This window comes from Morone saxatilis, unplaced genomic scaffold (assembly GCF_004916995.1).
Source record: "Morone saxatilis isolate NCDOM2014 unplaced genomic scaffold, NCSU_SB_2.0 Contig3, whole genome shotgun sequence".
Lineage (NCBI taxonomy): Eukaryota > Metazoa > Chordata > Actinopteri > Moronidae > Morone > Morone saxatilis.
In genome coordinates this window covers 15,448,977-15,469,855 of record NW_023339873.1, presented here as the reverse complement: position 1 = coordinate 15,469,855, position 20,879 = coordinate 15,448,977, and the positions used below count along the sequence as shown (strand labels likewise).

General features: G+C 41.1%; 2 protein-coding genes across 2 annotated transcripts; one reads left to right on the top strand and one right to left on the bottom strand.

Annotated features, from left to right (window-relative positions):
* Positions 1 to 2,221: 2,221 nt before the first annotated feature.
* Positions 2,222 to 5,942, bottom strand: cunh14orf28 (chromosome unknown C14orf28 homolog). Its single transcript, XM_035673924.1, has 5 exons — positions 5,628 to 5,942; positions 4,827 to 5,351; positions 3,800 to 3,889; positions 3,559 to 3,693; positions 2,222 to 3,243 (listed from the first exon to the last, which is right to left on the bottom strand). The coding sequence occupies exons 1-5, from the start codon at positions 5,711 to 5,713 to the stop codon at positions 3,060 to 3,062; spliced, it is 1,020 nt and encodes a 339-aa protein (XP_035529817.1). The 5' UTR covers positions 5,714 to 5,942; the 3' UTR covers positions 2,222 to 3,059.
* Positions 5,943 to 6,244: 302 nt separating this feature from the next.
* mthfd1b (methylenetetrahydrofolate dehydrogenase (NADP+ dependent) 1b) lies at positions 6,245 to 17,729 on the top strand. Its single transcript, XM_035673896.1, has 28 exons — positions 6,245 to 6,394; positions 8,406 to 8,490; positions 8,691 to 8,750; positions 8,857 to 8,910; positions 9,139 to 9,275; positions 9,399 to 9,499; positions 9,607 to 9,743; positions 10,519 to 10,630; positions 10,732 to 10,859; positions 11,026 to 11,123; positions 11,322 to 11,495; positions 11,835 to 11,971; positions 12,090 to 12,136; positions 12,225 to 12,332; positions 12,437 to 12,511; positions 12,601 to 12,703; positions 12,842 to 12,918; positions 13,165 to 13,305; positions 13,400 to 13,468; positions 13,663 to 13,774; positions 13,959 to 14,098; positions 14,418 to 14,459; positions 14,625 to 14,725; positions 15,292 to 15,469; positions 15,725 to 15,832; positions 15,988 to 16,140; positions 16,860 to 16,973; positions 17,101 to 17,729. The coding sequence occupies exons 1-27, from the start codon at positions 6,357 to 6,359 to the stop codon at positions 16,947 to 16,949; spliced, it is 2,805 nt and encodes a 934-aa protein (XP_035529789.1). The 5' UTR covers positions 6,245 to 6,356; the 3' UTR covers positions 16,950 to 16,973; positions 17,101 to 17,729.
* Positions 17,730 to 20,879: the final 3,150 nt, after the last annotated feature.

Sequence of the window (20,879 nt, the reverse complement as noted above, 5' to 3'; positions counted from 1 at the left end):
AAAAAAAAAAAAAAAGTTTCTCGTTTTAATTTAAATGATATCCTCGTTAGCATTCCCCGTCCCTCACAGTGTTCCTGCTGCAGGATACGAGCATGCTTTGTCTTAATGCCAGTACAATATCACTCTTTAGCTATGAACAAGACTTTTTCTGCCTGGGATTGGGTTTGACATCTGCTCTTTGCACTCGCCAACTCGCCACCAAACATGTGATCCTCATGTGGCCAAGGTCTTGCTTGCAAGCTCAGGTTCGAGATAATCCGTTCAGCTTCATGTGAAGTGCCAAAACATTACCTTTTTATTTCTCCCATCTTTTCCCACCTCCAGTTCTAGTACCAGCTTCCTTCATGTGCCACAATTTTTAAACATGTTCTCCTCATCCTTATTGCTAATATATTAGCATTACACTCTTCCATGCTGTCATATGGAAATGGATGATAAAGCACCAAGGGCTGTGCCCAGACCATGTTGCCACTTTCACCAGTATCATGTCCTGATAGAGACCAGCGTGCTCCCCTGGGTTTGTCTGACTCCAGGCTGGCTGAGGGTGTCACTCTCTGCAGCCTTGGGCTAGGCTAACAAACAGGTCAAGCAATGCACAGCAATAGTGAGGGCAATAGGCAAGGAAAAGTTAGGTGTGTCTTGTTGAGTCACTGTTAATGTTCAAGTCTAGTTTGAGTTGCTTTGTGCACTGACGTTTGCACATAAGTGGAAACTTTAACCAAGCTCTGCATTGCACTTACCAAACTATTTGATACATATTGTAATTTGTACATATGTTTTAATTTAGGATAATGGCATTTAGAAAAATGCAATAAGACTTCTGTTTTGTGTTTGTCTCTTTAAAAAAAAAAAAGAAAAAAAAGCCAAGGCATCTCATATTGCTGTAACAGAACCCCACATGGCATGTCAGTTGATTCACAATGTTTGCTGGTAATGTGGACGTCTAACCAAACATCAAATGGTACCATTGCCTTTGCCTCATCCTACCAGACATCTCGTGTTCTCATTTTGTCATACATGCTGGTTCTTTTTTACAAGGCTTTTGTTTATTTAGGCAGATTTAGAGGGATTGCTCACAGTGTAGTGGCCAAATTTGATGTAAACACTTTTTTTTTTTTAAAGAAAAGGAAAAAAATGAACAGAAATAACATCAGCCGTTTTTGACCACAAGGTCTTATAAACCCTAGACAGGCCATGTGCTCTTCCACGGACTTTACCATTGTACTCTAAACTTGATGTGTGTTTGTAAAAAGATTATGGTTACTGTTACTACAGAGGAGAACTTTAATGACACTTGCCTTGCTCGGTCAGGGTGTAACTGGTGAGACATTTAGTCTGTTGCAGATTGTTCTACATCACTATATGAAGTACTTTCCTTTCCATTTTTCTGGGTTGTTTTTGAAAGAGAAAAAGGCGTATTTCTGCAAATTCTCATTTTATTTTAGAAAGATGTGAATGACTTTTTTTGTATTTATAATTATAATTTGTATTGTTTATGTTGTGTAACCTGATTTGCTAATTCTGTCTATTGTACTAGATTTTGTTCGTCACTAAACAGCCACAGCACAAATCACGCGGGCGTAATTATGTGCTGCCGCCATGATTCATCTACCATCACTGTTGTGTATAATGTCATGATTTCTGATGTGTATATTAACTACTATTTTAATGAATTTTGGAGAGACGCTAATGAAAATCTGCAAACGTGAATCTGCAAAAAGAAGGGATGTTAAAATTGAGTTTGTACGCATTTTTATTATGGCCTAACCAATGTCATGTTTTTGCCACCACTCTCACCAAAGTGCTTGTTCAAAGAAAGCAGATGGATGACTAACACCTGGTCTGCAATGGACTGCCACTCTATGTTTGTGTCTGAAAGAAGAAATCCTTTGAAACTGATGTCAATGTTAGCCAAATGACCACTCTGCTTCTTTTACATTTCCCATTGTGTGTCTGGAGTAAGGTGATGATCTTGAATTTTATATCCTGTGGATTAATACTGGAAGTACAAGATAACCTTAGGTGTAGAAACAGTAGCTTTTCACATTTTATCATGTTTTGATTGAAGACATTTTACATACATTTTAGTCAGTTTGTGTGGTGCAGTTGTACCCAGTTTAAAATAAATGCCTGCCTTAAAAGGTACTGTGTGCTTTTATGTGGCTTTTGTTACACCCATCCATGCAATGCACAAGCGTGACAGAATAAATCAATACAAGTGTACTTCAAAATATTTGTATTTGTTTTTTAAAGAGTCTCAGCATAGAAAAACAGCAATTGAAAACTAATGACTATTTAAAAAATAACATGTAAATACATACATATTCCCTGTGTTGATGACTGCAGTGTGTGCTGAGCTAGCGCGTTTAAATGCTTGAATTTAATTAATGAATATGGACATGCTGCCGGCTTAGTGTCCTGGAAGTCAAACAGGTCATATTTAAGCTTGCAGAGACAGAAAAGAGAGTTCAGACTGCCCTCAACCTTTGAACATTTACTCATTGTATTCAATTTCTACCTCCAATTTCCATCTTAAGACGTTAACCTGACATAAACCATGGCCTTGTTTGGTTGTTTCTTAGCCTCAGACCACAGTGTAAATAGAAAAGCACCAGTTTAATTGTAGGAAAGGGCTGATATGCATAAATGTAAAATTAAACTGCCAAAATCGCTCACTTTGATGGGAATGCGGTATACAGTCAGTGTCATCTCCTATACAAATACACCCTCACAGTGTAATCCCGTTAACAAGCATGCCAACTGTATATGCATACGATGTGCATTAGTCACTGATATTGTCATTTATGCATATCAACCCAGAACTATTATAGTCCATTATATTCTTGGATTCCAAGCAAGCCCCAGAAGAAGTCATTTCCATCTAGCAGATTAAGCTTTCTGCAAGTTCAGGCGATTTAGAGGAAGGAAGCTGATTGGAAATCGATTAATGAAACATGGTTACAGTATTGTAATTCCATCAATGGGGTCATGACAGAATAACTTTAGGAAATGCTTTGATTCTTGAGCTCGGTGCGCCTCATCTGTGTGTCTATAAGAGTTCACTTGTCGGAGGCACGGATGTAGACCAGAGAGGACAGCAGAAGGAGCTCCGGTGGCTTGTGTAACAGGATCAGATTGTCACTCCTCAGACCATCGTAGTGCATCCAGCAGCCGTCTATTTGGAAGGCTGCAGAGTAGTGATGCTCTTCCTTGTTGAAGAGTGTGGCGCCCTCCAGTGAGTACCTGTGGAGAAATACCATTGTCTTTATACTGTCCAGGAAACTTAAAGTATAAATAATAGTGGATAAAAACACATTTTTCCATTAGATCTGGGACAAAGAGAGGCAGAAGTAAATTAAATCAGAAAGTGAGGGTGAATGAAACATTTAATATTTGTAAACTGCGAAAATAAAATAGAATAATGTAGTTCAATGACAGCTATTTTGCAAATATTCAGTGCTAGATGTCCAAGGTTGGAACAAGTATATTTAGTTTAATTCTACTAAAGCATGGTGCTGTATACAGAGCCAATGGAAACACACTGTGGAGGCTCCATACCTGTGCTGGCAGAGAGCCAGATGGTAAGGAACATAGGACAGTTCCTCTGACTTCCACTGCTGCATGTTGAGAATGACAAAGGGTGGGGGGCCATGGCAGAAGACCCTCTGAGAGAACTCCCTCAGACCATCACACCTGTAATAATAATAATAATAATAAAAAATATATATATATACAATTTGTCAAAGAAGCAGATAAAGACTGAAGAACATTCGATGATGACATCCTGCCTATGTCTCACCCCAGTTGTGAGCAGAGTAGGAGCTTGGGGCAGAAGAACTCGTCCACGGCCGACTGAATGGGGTCTCTGTGAGGCAGCTCATGAGGAGGACTGGAGGGAAAATGTGAGAGTGGAATTATAAGAAATGGAAATCGCGTACACCACCCAACAACACTCCGTTAACTAGAACTGACCTACTTTGTGAGAGGAAAACATCTCATAAAGACAATTAAGCTTGTACACTGTACACTGACTGAACATGTGGATTAACATCACTACACATAAATGGGTGGAGACAGAAATGCATGCATTGTTAAGGGTTATATATAAATGAGATTTAAAACTTTAATATAATAAAAAATGTAATATATTCCCTATGTAAAGAAATCATGGAGTAAAGAGTCCTGAGCAGAGAATGACCCTCTGTGTGTTGTAACCGAACTCTCTGTGCTTTGTTTTGGTATCTGTGATTCTCAAATCTACGTCTGTGAATTAAGGATTCATTTTGACCGGACTGGTGGTTGTTGGAACAGTGGAAAGACTAACAAAGACAATTTTGGTGAGTTGTATTTTGCATCTGTCACTTTTGAATGAAATGTGAGTTAAAGTTACTGTTTTTATGCCACAACATGAGACAGTCTGCAACTGAGTGGGCTATTAACAGCTGGCTAACTCAACATGTTCTTAGTTTGAAGATGCAGCATCTTGTAACGTGTGTAAAGCCGACATTAAGAGGGCTGTGCTGCATCGTACAGTACTACTCATTTTTAACCATCTGCGAAAACATGGATCGGTGCATCTCTGATCTAGTGGCAGTGCAACATGTAGTCTAGTCTGATCTAGTGCAAAGTGTCTGACAAGGGCTCCCCTACTGGGACAACGTCGATGAGGAAATTTGATATTTCTAACACAGACAGCTGTTGGTGCAACCCTGTCACAAGTCCTGAAGCACAGACTCTCTGCTAAAGTTCACGGCGTCCAACAGGGAAAAGTTGCATCAAGTTCACATTGTAGCATCAGGATAGTTCACGGCCTGCGTGCAGTATACCTGATGTTGATTGTAGTCTTTATGAACTCCTGGAAGCGGGCCGGGCAACTCCAGTTGGTGCACAGGCTCTCCTGCATTGTGGACATGAGGTTCTCCAGGTTCTCTGTGAAGTTCTCGTGCTCGTTGCCAAACAGGTCAATCTCCAGGGCTGCCTGGTGGATCTCAGAGCGGTACTGCCTCTTAGACATCCTGTTCCAGATCCACAGCATCTTCACTGTGGTGTAGTCGCAGGAGTCCATCAGGTAGAGGAAATGCTCCACAAACTGTTTGCCCAGGAAGAATGCCAGCTCCCTGGGAACCCCCTGCTTGTCCCGCAGGATCACATACAGGATCATGAGGAAGCCATCGATGGTGCAGGTGTTTTTAAGTTTGATTTTGACGTACAGAGGGGTGCACGATATGGCCTTGCGTCCTGCCTTAATGGTGAAGACGCCGCCCCAAGGGAGCACAGGCCTCCAGAAGGAGCGGTCCTCTTCATCATTGTTGTTGATGGAGGCACGGATTTCTTCGAACAGTGTCTTCGACCTGGAGAGACATAAGTTACATACGCTTATGAGACGGAGGTGGCTTGAGTGTGGGTGAGGTTCAGTCTGCTGCACTGGTGAATTCTGAAGGTATAGTTTACAGAGACTGTCGCTTTAACACTGACGTTTACTCAGGCTATGCAAATAGATGCTAACTAGCCATCTACTCACAATAACAAAACAAGCCAATGACGAACAACGTCCACGTATCCTCCAGTTAATAGACAGAGCCTCAAAGCCCGCTGGCTGAACAAATTAGCAGCCACTATGAACTTACCTGTCGAAGTGGAGATTGTTCTGAGTGTTTGAAATCAGCGTTTGGAGCTCCTCGGTGTCGCTCAAAACACAGAATCTAGTCTCCATAGTTCTCTGTGTTTCTTCATGTCTTTCATCGGACTGGAAGCCTGATTGTTTTTTGTTTTTAAATGGTATTTTCTAGCACTCTCTGGTGAATATCTGTAAGAGGACACTTTTGCAAGCAGCGGAACAATCTCGATCAATCGTCAGCTTGGGCCCATAGAAACACTGCTGTGTTATTTCACACTGCTAATCTGACGGTTGTGTAAACACGCTGCTGCCCTCTGCTGATTCTTGGCGTAATTGCGTCACGTAAAGTCCCGCCCACTGCCCCGCCCACTCGTGGGTGGCATAGCAGATCTGGGAATGCTATTGGTTTATTACGTTCTACCGACGCGTTCGAACAGGTGTGTGATTGGCTGTCAGTGTAGACGTTCTGTTAATAGCCCCGCCTTTCTCCGTCGTCATGCCCACTCGCGAGGCTACGTTCTACGTTCGACGCTATAACACGCTATTCCTGAAAGTTATTGCGTTGTTTTTTCAGCGCTGGTGCTGCGTTGTCAATGAAGCCTACGTAACTACCTTCGAACTACTTTTCTTTTTCACTTAACTTAAGTTTTTGGTGAAACTCAGCGCGCTCCTCTTCTTGTCAGGCAGTGAGTGTGCAAGGAGACACGTTAGGTCAGAACGCGGACTTACAGGACCAAAGATGTCAGCTCAAATCATAAGTGGGAAAGCAGTTTCAGCGTAAGTTTCAGATTTTATGCAGCACGTTTATTATTTGCACGGGTAGGCAAACAGGTGTAACCAGCATGAGGAAACGTGTCTTTGTACTGGCTAATTTGGCAGCTAACTAGCCATCTGAGTGTCAGCCTCTTTATAGTTAAAGTTAACGTCACAGACAACTTCTCTGTACGATCCCAGCCTTATGCACATTCTGCATGCAGCTCTTATGTATTTCCAGACACTATTCTTGTCTGTGCTGGCAGCAGAAAACAATTTCATAACTTTGAATTGGTTGTGCATGATGTTGTCCACGTGAATGAAGTGTGCCAGCAGTTTGTACTGTTAATTATGGTTAACCAGTGGAGAAATCACAGTGGACTGAACTTTGTGAAGTTGCATGAACATTTTTTTCCTTGACAGTTATGTGGATTAGTCTTTGTGTGTTCACAAATACACACACATGCACTGTTTATAATTTGGTGATAATCCATAATTATTGTAAACCTTGGAATGAATGATTGCAAATTCTGCTGCATTATGTAAGAAGCTGTAGTGGTGTGATATGATCTTTGTCCTGTTGGTCCAGTGACCTCAAGTGGTGAGGCTGGAAAACCCCACTCATGAATCTAAACGTAGTCACCAAACTCTAAAAATCTTTTCTTTTTTAAAATTGTGCATTTGTCAGTATTTTAATATTTGAGTACAATCTACAAAGGTGTTCCTTGTGTTTTTCATAGTTCAAAGTTTGAATGAATCCAAATATTTGCTTATTACCAAAAAGTTGGGCAAAGAGACAACAGAGTGCAGGACATTACGTTGCATGTGCTTGTCACAAGACACGACAGCCTGCACCTTGTTAACTGCCCCTCAGATCACTCATTAGTTCAATTAATTTTTGCGACACAAACGGGCCATACAGCCTCTCCACAGATCTGGAAGATGTACATTCATTATCTCTGAAGCCTGACGGTAGGTGTCATGCAATCCATTGTTTGGAACAGGAGACCTTTTTGAACAGACGTTTATTAATGAGATTGTCTCTGCCTTTCAGGAAGTGTAGTTTTCTGCAACCCTTATCCAAAAGCGTGTTCTTTGAAGAAGCCTGATTGACTTGACAACAATTAAAACATTACAACAGTACTGTTTTATTATATGAATGTGCTTTGTTTATAGGAATATGGCCCTAGTTGATCAGTGACCAGGAACTAAGATATCCTAACATGCTGTGTTATCAGCTCTCATTGTGATGAAGATTGTTGTTATAATGATTCTGGGAATATATATAATAAATAAATGTGTCATATGTTAAATAATGTAATAAGACCTTTAATAGTAGGTCTGTGTTATTGTTAGGTCATTAGGGCAAACGCACTCATAGGTTACTTGAAAGGTAGTTCCAATTGGTGTCACTCCACTGTGTCACACATCCATAATCAATACTAGTCACATGGTGTATGGTGTAACCCTAACCCTAACACAATGATCAGTCTATATTTAGAGATTTGTGAGTAGCACTGCTCTTTTTATCATCCACAGTGGACGATATCAATCAAGCTGGTGAGTCATGTAATTGATTATGTGAATAGAATACAAAGGAAATGTAATCAGCTTTGTTTAGAGAGACATGATACATCTTAAAAAATAGATTGCTATGAGTTAAAGTCCATTAACTCTGTCACTCACTCTCTCTCTCTTGACTTTGATTCGTTGAGTTGGCTTTGCCTAATCTTTGTGTTAGGGGAACAGATAAGCCATAACTGACATAACCAAACTATCGAACGAATAAAGATAAAGCCCAACAGATAAGAATCTCATTTTACCAAACGGAGTCTTCGATGACTGGGCTTTGTATGTGCAGTCGACACCGATGGCTGCGGGTTGGAAAATGTAAATGGAAAATGTAACCATTACAAGGGAAGGGAATGGGTTGTGTGCCATATGGTCCTTTTCCTTTCCTTTACAATGGTGCACCTGTCACTGCATAGAGATTAAAAATCCAGTTGGGTTTTATTCTGTTGTCTTGTGCTCTCAGGCAGGTGAGGGAGCGTCTGAAGAAGGATGTGGAACAGATGAAACTTCAGGACCCCAACTTCAGACCCGGTCTAGTGGTTTTACAGGTAACTGCAAGATAGGAACTAGCACAAGTTGAAGTATAAGCACATTTTTGGATTGTCTTGTTTGCTGTTTAATTTTGCCATGTCTTTTTCTCGTGGCCTACGAGCAGGATTCATTCATACATGATCAATACGTGTGTCGGTATGGTAGAAGGTCTATTCCTTCATACAGGCAGGCAAAGTGATGCTGCTTGTCTTTGCAGGTTGGAGACCGCGATGATTCAAACCTGTACATCAGCATGAAGTTGAAGGCAGCAGCAGAGGTAAACATTTCATTTATTGACATACAATATGTACATCACATTTCTACTGTACACTTTTTACAATTATTCCTAACTTCCAGCCCAATCTCTTCTTCTGTGTACACAGATTGGAATAAATGCCACACATATGAAACTTCCCAAGACTGCAACAGAGGAGGAGGTGAGAATGGATTTGAATTATTTGTGTAGTTTACTTTACTTTTTTTTACGCACACAGTAAGAAATCCTGCAAATCCTGAAGTATCACTGTTTATGTTTTTAAATATTTTCAATGCAGTAAGACGGGACTAAAGTTTGCAATTTGGGGTGCCATAACAAAACAAGGTTAACACGGTTAATAACAAACTGAAGGTACCTGAGAGTGTAAAGGATGTTTGCTTGTCTGTAGATTCTTCACAGTATCACAGAGGTGAACGAGAACTCATCTGTCCACGGTCTCATCGTGCAACTGCCCTTAGACTCGATCCACAAGATAGACACTGAGAAGGTCACCAACGCTGTGGCCCCAGAGAAGGATGTAGATGGGTAGGCACAGACATAAACTAAAGATCAGGTTGCTTATTACTCTTTTGAATGGACCTGAAGTGTTTCTTTTTGCTTCCTTCGAGTCTGGTTAAAAGAAAAAAAAATCTTACTTACCGTTTACAGACTGACCAGCATAAATGCAGGGAAGCTGTCTCGTGGGGACTTGGGCGACTGCTTCATCCCCTGTACACCAAATGGCTGCATGGAGTTGATCAGACAGACTGGTAAATGCAGTTAACACCCTAATATATCAGTATCAGTCCTGTGAATATATATGACAAAGTACTGAATGAGGTCAGAATTAATTAATGGATTGACTGCTTTTCTACAGGTGTGTCTGTGGCAGGGAAGAGAGCGGTAGTGATTGGTCGCAGTAAGATTGTCGGAGCACCGATGCACGACCTGCTGCTGTGGAACCACGCCACCGTCACTACCTGCCACTCTAAAACCACTGATCTCCCTGGAGAGGTACAACAGTAACACCTTCACCCAACCCAGCAATACAGTCTCAGGATTATATTCCCATTATTGATTATTGTCCTGTATGGGTTGATTTTAAGCGTAGCCAGGCAGTGACACAAACCACATTCTGCATTTCTCTACAGTGGTGAAATGATACCCTGCACAATCCAAGTCTGACTTCACGTTGGTTTAATGAATTTGTGGATTTATTTTACATATTTATATATTTTATTTATTTATTTTTTTGAACATTCTGTATTTAAAATTATGCATATAAAACCAAAGCAAAACAATACATTTAGGACAAAATATAGAAAATAAAGACAAAGAACAATTAGTGTCTCGGCAAACATACAAACCCTAGTCAAGATCTACTACACAATTGGACATCCCACAAAACAAAACCCCGAATAGGGGGGAGAAAGTACATTCGACAGGCGACCCCCACAAAACGAGAAAAACACAGACATAACTTCTCACAACAAGCTATTACCAGTTCATCTGTCTGGCAATCCAAAGTGGGAGATGGCGGGGGCCCACAAAACCAAAGTCCATTTTCACATGAAGTTTTGCAGTTATCTTCTCCATTACATAAACTTTCTTTAGTCCCTCTCGCCATTGTTGAAGGGTGGGAGGTATATTTATATATTTTATATATTAATATATTTTTGAAAATTTCTATTAACCCTCATAAAATAAATGTCCACTAAGCCTAGCATCATTGATATACATGCTTTTCTTTTATTTATGAAAAATTATGTCCATCACTGTTTTTGTCCAGGTGGGCAAAGCAGATATCCTGGTTGTCGGCATTGGGAAAGCAGAGATGGTGAAAGGAGAGTGGATCAAGAAGGGAGCGGTGGTCATCGACTGTGGCATCAACCACGTGCCAGGTTGGACTCCTCCTGCATTCCTGTGGTTTTTCAGTCCACTTTGGGAATGAATCAGTTGAAGTTAAAGGTAACTGAATGGTATTTCTCTGTGCGTGTTTCAGATGAGACTAAACCAAGTGGGAAGCGGGTAGTGGGTGATGTCCACTACGCCTCAGCCAAGGAGCAGGCCGGTTTCATCACCCCTGTGCCAGGCGGTGTGGGACCCATGACTGTGGCCATGCTGATGGCGGTAAGGTCCATCTGGAGAGAGGATTGTTGTAAATGTAATATCAGACCAGCTGCATCATTAATACATAATTAAATCTGCCATTTCAGTTATCTTGTCCCAATTTGCCACAATGCTGCAGAGGTTTTTCTTTTTGTTTTCCAACTGTATACACTGTGTGTTTGTGCAGAACACAGTGTTAAGTGCAAAGCGTTTCCTGGAGAGCCATCAACCCGGGAAGTGGAACATTTCTTACACCAAACTCAACCTCCAGACGCCCGTGCCAAGGTTTGTCTTATCTCCCCCACCCTCTTAGTCATGTGCTTTGTTAAATTCAATAATCCACATGCAAGATTAACTGTTTTAATACCTTTGCCTCACGTTGGGTCTCACTCAGAATGCTCCTTGTCTTTGAGGCCTTGCTGTTTTCCTCCTTTTCTCAGATGAAAAAGTGATTTTGTGTGTTGTGTTTATATTTCCCAACAGTGACATCGTGATTTCTCGCTCCTGTGTGCCCAAGCCCATCGACCGTCTAGCAAGAGAGGTGGGCCTGCTCTCTGATGAGGTAGAGCTCTATGGCAAGACTAAGGCCAAGGTCCAGCTGAATATCATCAAACGCCTGCAGGCCCAGCCAGACGGCAAATACGTGGTGGTCACTGGGTATGCTGTCAGCAGTGTTATCTGCTGTACTGTACTGTTTTCCCTGCTCTGCAGCATTGCATTGGACATGATGAAATGCTGACAGTTTAAGTATAAGTTCCGAATCTTAGTTTGTAATGTTACTTTTTTTCATATTGTCCAGCAAGTTTATACAGCTGATCAAGTTCCTGCTTCATCATGCCATGCAGCAGAATTAAACATTTTAATGTGCACCCCTTACCACATATTCTGCTGAAGTTAATACCTTTAATTTATCTGCCAAAGACAACATTTATTTTCATTTGGTACTTCTACTACCTGTTGATTTCTGGCCCTGCTGACAAGTCTTTGTGTCTCCAGCATTACACCCACTCCTCTGGGTGAAGGAAAGAGCACCACCACCATTGGCCTGGTGCAGGCCCTGGGAGCCCACATGAAGCTCAACGTGTTTGCTTGTGTCCGACAGCCTTCTCAGGGACCCACCTTTGGCATTAAAGGTAATCTTTGAAATAATGTACATTTAGTGAGAGATGGCACATGTTATGAGCCATTTAAATGTACATGTTTACAGTCTATACTTGTATATCAATCTGTAGTATTGTCTTCTGTCTACAGGTGGTGCTGCAGGAGGTGGATACTCTCAAGTCATTCCTATGGAAGAGGTACTACACTGCTATGTTAAGTTAGAAACTATGCTGCTTGCCTAAAAAATGCTAAAATATAATTGAATTAATGATCACTTCATTTTAGTTCAACCTCCATCTCACCGGTGACATTCACGCCATCACGGCTGCGAACAACTTGGTGGCTGCTGCCATCGATGCTCGCATGTTCCATGAGTCTACACAGTCTGACAAGGTGTGTACTCCATTTTGTCAGTGGTATATTTTAAAAAATACACTTTTTTTGCAAGTTAATTCATGGATTTTGACTAATATCTTTATCTCTGTATGCATCCTCAGGCTCTGTACAACCGCTTAGTCCCACTCAGTGGCGGACAGAGGAAGTTCTCCCCCATCCAGATCAACAGACTGAAAGTAAGTGATTGTGTCACAGACTTGTAGGTTTTAACTTAATTCACAGCCCAAAGAATGGCAGACATCGTATATTTTCTCTGCTTGTTTAGAAACTGGGAATAGAAAAGACTGATCCCTCCACACTGACTGAGGATGAGATCACCCGCTTTGCCCGTCTTGACATCGACCCGAGCACTATCACCTGGCAGAGAGGTATGACCACCAGAGACTTCTCTTAATCCTGTGTTACACGGTCTGCCTCATTAAATCTGCTGTATGTATTGTATAAAAGTGATAAGGTCAAATGTAAAACTAATAAAATACCCATGTGGTCCTTGTGTGTCAATTCAGTGTTGGATACCAATGATCGATTCCTGAGGAAGATCACGATAGGCCAGTCGCCAACTGAAAAGGGATACACGAGAGAGGTAACGAGATAAGATCCACAAAGCTGTAATACTTAAAAAATTCTTTGGCTCCACCCGGTGGTTATATCAAAAAAGACAGCGTGGTAGGCAGCATGAAGAATCTGCATGTAGTAGCTTCAAGCATTCGATCACAAAGTAGAATTTAGTTAGAGAAGTTTCTAGAGTTTTACAACAAATGGAGCCCAGTATGCTGCATTGTTGTTGTTAATGATAAAGGGACATGCACTGCCTCTCTCCGTTCTCCAGGCCCAATTCGACATTACGGTGGCCAGTGAAATTATGGCGGTGCTCGCCCTCACCAGCAGCCTAGAGGACATGCGTCAGCGTCTGGCCAAGATGGTTGTTGCCACCAGCCGTAGCGGACAGCCCATCACCACTGAGGACCTGGTCAGTGTTCTGGAGTCTCCCTTACGACAGGGAAGTTTATATACAAGTGCTTTGGAAACAATTGGCTCCTATAATATAATGTTTTTCTCTTTAGGGTGTGAGTGGTGCTCTGACTGTGCTAATGAAAGATGCCATCAAGCCAAACCTAATGCAGACCTTGGAGGTGGGTGAAAATACTGATACTGAGAATAACTTCACAAACCAAATACATAGTGTTTAAGATATTAAAGCAGATTAGGAACATATGTATTTACAGTATTAGACTAACAAGCTTGTACAGTTCAGGTTGTTCGTTGTTGTTGGTGGTTTTGAAGTGGCTCAGTTTATTTTTTTAATGATCGAAACCTGAATCTGCAGGGAAACCCCGTGTTTGTACATGCCGGCCCATTTGCCAACATCGCCCATGGCAACTCCTCCATCCTGGCTGATAAAATAGCTTTGAAGCTTGTTGGACCTGAGGGCTTTGTAGGTAAGTGCAGCTGAGAAAATTGCTTTATGGCAGCATGTTTTATTCAGTATTTACTTTCTGATATCTGATGTGATACAGCAGTTTTTCTGTTATATTGTAGTATGATATTACTCAGTATTGCTCACAGCTGTCGTTCTGTTACTATTCTGTTTGTTTCACAACGCCTGTCTATTGTGCCCTACAGTGACAGAGGCGGGCTTTGGTGCTGACATTGGCATGGAGAAGTTCTTCAACATCAAGTGCCGCTACTCTGGCCTGAGACCCCATGTGGTTGTGCTGGTGGCCACTGTCCGAGCGCTGAAAATGCACGGAGGAGGACCAACAGTGAGTTCTACTCACCGTCCTAATAACGCGATAACACCTGTGCTTTTACATTCATGTATTATTTTACACGATTTTTGCGTTCGTCTTTTGTGAGTTCTGTGTCTCACCCTCCCTCAGGGAATGACACTGCTATGAGTGTAATTTCCTGCTGAGTGGATGTCACAGAGCAATAACTCATTCATATTTTCATTTCTTAATTCACTCAATTATTAGCTTCTTAATAGTCCCAAAGCCAACAGCTGAGGCAAAATAATTCAAATCTGTCTCTGTTGTGTATTTAAATGATTTAAATTCACAAAAAAAATATTTTTTTCTTCAGGTCACTGCTGGGATGCCACTGCCTAAGGAATACATTGAGGAGGTAATGCAAAACAGCAACCTACCAAAACATGGACTTTATTTTAAATTCAAATTAAAAAACCTTTGTCTGTCTATCATTAAACATGTATGTGAACAGAGAACTGCTGTTCTTATCTACCTTCTTATGAGCTTATCTTAAAGTATGTGAATGTGTTCCCACATGTAGAACCTTGAGCTGCTGGAGAACGGCTGCAGCAACATGAGGAAGCAGATAGAGAATGCACAGCACTTCGGCGTGCCAGTGGTGGTGGCTGTCAATGCTTTCAAGTGAGTGATTGATGATGACATAGTAGAAAACGGACTAAAATGGTCTAAAAGACAACAAACTTACAGAGCCATCTTTTTGGTTACCTGTTCCGGCTCTCATCAGCATTGTTTGCAGCAGCAACAGGAAGCTGTTTTCAGTTAAAAAGCTCTAATAAATCCACTGCACATAACCCACCAGCACCAAATAGCGACTAACTGGTGAACATAGTGTATTATTTAGCAGCTAATGAGCCAAGGAGTTGGTGGTTGGTGGAGTGAGAACAGTGCTAAAAGGATAGCTAATATTGAACTTTTAGCGGGTGAACAGAAATGTGATGCTAATGTTGCTCTGTGTCTGCTGGATATGTAAATATGCAGCTGTTTGCTAACATTTTAGCCTTGCTGATAAAATGTGTGTTTGGAGCTTGTCAAACACTAGAATGCAGATTTAAAGCAGTATTGTGAGCCTGTGAATCTTCTTTCTTCACAAATAATGATGTTTGCGGTTTGAATGACTGAGTAGAGGCAAGGAAAACATCCTTGCCGCATTAAGTTAATGTCTTTTGTTATCCTGATCCATCCAACAGGACCGACACTGAGGCTGAGCTGGACTTGATCTGCAGCATAGCCAAAGCTGCTGGAGCCTTCGACGCCGTGCGCTGCTCCCACTGGGCCGAAGGTGGAGCCGGCGCAGTGGCCCTGGGTCATGCTGTCCAGAGGGCTTCTGGGGCTCCCAGCAACTTCAAATTCCTCTATGATTTGGAGGTATGGGCCGTCCCACTTTCTGTTTTTCTTTACTAGGTTGGTTGCAGTTAAGTATGTGAGTGATATTGATAAATAAATATTTGTTTTGTGTGGAAAGCGGAATAAAAATATAGTCACACTGAAGATAAAAATAATGTTCTCATCCACTAAGAAAGACCCTCATGTGCATGGATCCCCTCTCTGTGCCAAATTAAAATAGGGCCACTGACTGACTGACTGACTGATGCAGTGTCTATGTTTCTAATTCCTCTGTAGCTCCCTATTGCTGATAAGATTCGAATAATTGCCCAGAAGATCTACGGAGCGGACGATATTGAGCTTCTCCCAGAGGCTCAACACAAGGTGGAGCTCTACACCAAACAGGTCAGCGTCTCTCCTAGTTCATTTGTTTCTTTCATCTGTGTTTTCGGGGCCATTTGTTGGCTGCTCCTGTCAGTGTTAATTATCATAATTGTGTGCTTGAATAGGCCTTTGTAAACGATGTAAAACATTTCCTTTGTCCCCTCTTTTTCCCTCAGGGTTTCAACAACCTGCCAATCTGCATGGCGAAGACTCACCTGTCGCTCTCTCACGAGGCAGACAAGAAGGGTGTGCCCACAGGTTTTGTCCTGCCAATCAGAGACATCCGAGCCAGTGTTGGCTCTGGCTTTTTGTTCCCACTGGTTGGCACGGTGGGGGTTTATTTACGTTGAGCAACAACACATTTTCTTTCCAAAGTTTTTGCAGCAGATTTGTGTCTGTCAGGCAGTCAGGGTGTGCCTCCACACTGCCCTGCACCTGCTTACCATCAAACCACATCACAATGAGCACACCTTTATCTGGCTTTCTTATAGAGTGGTATCCTACTGATAAAAACAAAGCATAAAGATTCTTATTATAGGGGCTTTATTATATATAAAAAACAGCAAATGTATTCCACATATTTTTCCTAGACCCCAAGAAGACTTCAGGCTTCAGGTTTTGTTCGAACAACAGTCCAAAAGACGAATAATTTAATTTAGAAGTGACTTTATATAACAAAGTAAAGCAAATTCTCTCATTTGAAATGGCAAAAGCAGCAAATATTTTACTTTTATATGTGATAAGTGACTTGAAGATGATTAATCAGATATAAAAATTGTTGTTGATTAATTATCTTGACGTCAATGGATAAATAAATAAAGCAGAATTCTACCAGTGCTGCACAAGAGATGGTATATTACACACTTTACATTCACTAATAATGAAATGAGCCTGTGTTGTTTCATCATGTGTCCATGAAGAAGTTGTTTGTTACACTTGGTTCAAAGGCTGCATTATATGTGTGTACAGTATAGCAGTGCATGAAAGGCCAGAATCCCCCTTATTAATGTCTGTCATACAAACTGCTTTCCCTGGCTGTTCCTCTTAGATGCCCACGATCCCCGGTCTTCCCACCAGGCCTTGTTTCTATGACATAGACCTGGACCCTGAGACAGAACAGGTCAACGGGCTCTTCTAAAGCAGGGCGCTGCACTCTGTGATGGTAAGGACGGTAGTTAAGACATACAGATATCCGTTTCACACTGGAGTTGGCAGGCATGGATGATAAGCATTAATATCTTGCCATTAATGTTTCATTAATGTAATGTTTGTTTTTCCCCACTGTACAGATATGGCCCATCCCCCACTGAGCCTTAATGACGTGATGGAGAAATAACTGGAAGCGCCCTGAGCTTGTCTGCTGGTGCTGTTTTTGTTTATTATTTTCCACTCAGACACTGACATCTGTAAATAATTGATTTGCTTTGCCCAAGAAGGTGACTGATGGGTAAATCAAGAAACTTAATTATTCACAGAACAGTTTGACCATCTGAGAACGCCCGTCTGTGATGGACCTTTTGTAAGAGGGAAATGTCCGATTGACAATTCTTTCAGTTACATTTCTCGCTAAGACCTGCTTGTATTTTTCAATGAAAATAATAATCTGGAGTCTTGTATTAACTTTGTGTGCACTACATTTGGCCTCTGTCTTTAACAATCCACTGAATTTTGTGTTCCTTTGAGGTTAAACTGGACTGAACATAAAATAATGCTGCCTTATAAAATGTTTTATAATTTTTTTTATTTTTGAGCAGTCAGATTTCCGGTTTTGCCTGTCCTGTATTGTAACTGAATATTTCTAAAACTGTCCAACATTGCTGTCACCACTGCTGAACCATCACGACATGAATACATCAAATTGTAAATCCACTTTTGTGTCAGAAAATATCAAATAAAGTGTCCTTGATGGAAAGCCACACATCAACTCTTTTTTTTTTTACTGTATTTATTGAACCAGTTCTTCAAAAATGGAAGTTGCTGTCTGTCTCATTATTCCACCACATGTTTTTCTTTGCAGTCAGTAAGTTTTATCATTGCCTCAGACCCTCCGGGTGATGAAATCTGTCCAGAGCTGTCCTAGCTCTTTTTTTTTTTTTCTTCTCTAGTCTCAAATATATTCTTTACAGATTTCCAATTCTGAAAAAAATGCACCTTGATATTTTAATACCTATATTACTTATATATATATTTTTTATATCTTTAAATTGTCATTGTTTCTTTATTCTATTCCCTTTTCCCCTCATATTTTAATTATTATTGCACCTAAGCAATGAAGTATGTGAAAAAGAAATCTCTGAATCTTCAGTTTAAGTTGTAGTAAATATAGTTTGAGTGGTAGTGGTTGTACATCTGTGAGCGATGGCTGCTGTTCATTCAATAGAAATGAAGGTGATGTGATTGCATGCTGGAAACTTTTTTTTTTCACAGCACAAATGTTGAAGGAGGCATTACAACGTCTCAGAAAAAATAAAGTGGAAAATGTTTTCTAGCTACATATTGCAAATTGATCATTATTTGATATTATTCTGTACCTTCTAACACTGGCAGGTTACTGGCGAGGGTGGTTGGCAGTTTCTTGCATCGTGCAGCACGTCAGTCATTGCATCACTATGGAAACCAAAATGCCCAGTTGCTGTTAGAGCGGTGCTGAACATCTGAGGCGCAGAGGCACATTCAAAGATGTGCCACATACAGAGTTATGGAGTGGAATAAGAGCAATCGACAGAGTTAATAACAGGTAAGGAGCTATCTTACAGGCATGCATATTAACTTCATATTATTATGAAGTTAATATGCATATTAACTTCAGCTGAATTAAGCTAATTTATGGGGAAAAAATGAAAATGAATGTAATTTGTTAATGTGTGATATTGAAAATACCCCGAGTCAACAATGGACAGTAACATTTTTGGAAAACATATTTTATTTAATAGTAACATATTGTATGTACTACCATAAATATTAATGAATGGATAAATCAGACAGCAGTGTTCAAAAAGGTCTAATCAGCATTTTGACCAAAGGAGAGTGACTCAGTGATGCACAGACTCCTGTGAAACAATAACAGATGGAGTATCAGTCTGACAAAGTGGACATAAATTATGTATTTTGATATTCAGGACCAATATTAAACAAATGCTTTTCTTCCAGCAGGAAAACCGTTAAGTACCGTGGATGATGTTAAATGAACTGTGTGAGAGACAGAAGCTCAAGCTGAGCATAGTTTCGGTCAGGAAAATGCTCAGAAGAAGGCTGACTTGTTCTAAAGGTCTTTTACTGGGAAAGTCAAGGATACAAACTGGAAGAAGGAGCTCTGAGGTGTGAAGACACAATGGCTCAAGCTGCATGTAATATGACTGAAATTTCAGTGCAACACTGTGAAGAGGAAATTGAAGTTGAAACAGTACGTACAGAAGTCACCCAGAGTCACTCTCCCTCCATGAATCCTGAAAATCTCCGCATGGACCAAAATCAGTTCACACAAAAGCTGAATGCTATGAAGCAAGTCTTCTCAACATCATTCAACTGCTTCACATGCACCCTGAAACCTGTTGAGGGAAGCAACCAGGATGAAGATGAATATCGTGCTGTTACAATCTTCAACAGACACGCCAGAGACTCTGTGGACTTAAAACCTGTTGGTGGCATTTCAGCCACAGAAAAACATAAACTGAGCAATGCAGACTGTAAGTCATCTGTGAACGAGAGTGAAGCAATCACAAGCAACAGGTTCACGCTCCTCAATCAATTCGTTATTGTTCCTAAACTCCAGTCAAAAGCAACATCTTCAGGGTTAGACAATTCTCTGCGGCCAAGAGCATTTTGGAGGAAGAAACTGAAAAAGCCTTCTCCTTTCTTCAAGGAGCATATTGGAGAAACTAATATCTCAGAGGAGATTACAGTCCTGGCTAATGAACATACTGATGAGAGCGTGACCAGGAGCACGTACCCAGGAACATGTCCTCAGAGGCTGACAGTGAGTGTCGAGGTGACTGCTACGTCATTAGAGCTCAAGAGCATTAAAGAAGACAGTGACACATTCACATGTAAGTAATGGCATGTCAGTGATAGCGGGACCTACAGGAAATCTGTGTGAGAGTCTGATTGGTGGTGGAGAGATTTAGATGAGCCCACAGTCTTTGGAGGACTCCTGCATTGATCAGAGCAGCAAGGTGATTCTGGTTCATCATGGCCACTCTCAATCTATCAGTAAAGCATAAACAATCCTGATGTCATCTCAAAGAGGAGTGCGTCAGAGCATTCAGAAGTAAGAGACGAGATCAGACCTTCGGCATTCAACAGTGACTCACTCTCTCTTCACAACAATGCAGCTGCAGAAAATGGCATAGGCCCAAAGGGAAATGAAATACCAGCAGGCTTAGACACATCTGATGGTAGTGTTTCTGTCATGACAGCACACTCTGAGGAAAATGCAGAGCAACAGTGTGAGAAAAGAGATTTTCCTGCTAGAAACAGCACACTCTGTGGTTCAAGTTGCATAAAAACTGCACTGAAACAGTTTAAAGACAAACAGCTGGATACCCCTGACCAATTTTTATCGCTACAACTGACACTGAGCTGCTTATTATGGAGGAAAGTTAGTTTGTGGATTAACGATTGTAAAGTAAAGTTGTCTTCGAGGATGGAGTAGGGAGAAGGCCTCTGTAATTAAAAGCAAAACACTGGCTAAGGTTAAATGAATGGACAGGGAGGCCATTCCACAGATGCCTGGTTTCAGCACCGCTTCATTCGCCTGCTTCTCCCACAATGCTCAACATATTGCCCATTTTTGATCAGGATGAGCCAACTCAGTCAGAGGACAAATGGCTCTTTTTAGAAAACTACGCTGAAGTCACAGAGAATACGTCTATTTTATCATACAATCTATGCCGCAGCACGGTTAGCTTACTTGCATTAAAGCCTGTGAATCCGTAGATATATAATAGAACTAGATATCGGATGCCAAGATAATGGCTATTCAACTGCTCACCTGGTTCATACTGCAAAAACGGGGTTTTTGGAGGGTATGCAACCCACTGAATATCACTATAGTATCTCTCTCTTTTTT

Excerpts from the sequence above, each read along its gene's own strand:
- cunh14orf28 (XM_035673924.1), bottom strand. The coding sequence starts at position 5,713 with ATGGAGACTAGATTCTGTGTTTTGAGCGACACCGAGGAGCTCCAAACG. Across the intron at positions 5,352-5,627 it reads AACAATCTCCACTTCGACAG|GTCGAAGACACTGTTCGAAG; the intron begins GTAAGTTCATAG and ends ATGTCTCTCCAG. Across the intron at positions 3,694-3,799 it reads CTACTCTGCTCACAACTGGG|GTGTGATGGTCTGAGGGAGT; the intron begins GTGAGACATAGG and ends TTATTATTACAG.
- mthfd1b (XM_035673896.1), top strand. The coding sequence starts at position 6,357 with ATGTCAGCTCAAATCATAAGTGGGAAAGCAGTTTCAGC. Across the intron at positions 9,276-9,398 it reads CCAGAGAAGGATGTAGATGG|ACTGACCAGCATAAATGCAG; the intron begins GTAGGCACAGAC and ends TACCGTTTACAG. Across the intron at positions 13,469-13,662 it reads ACCTAATGCAGACCTTGGAG|GGAAACCCCGTGTTTGTACA; the intron begins GTGGGTGAAAAT and ends CTGAATCTGCAG.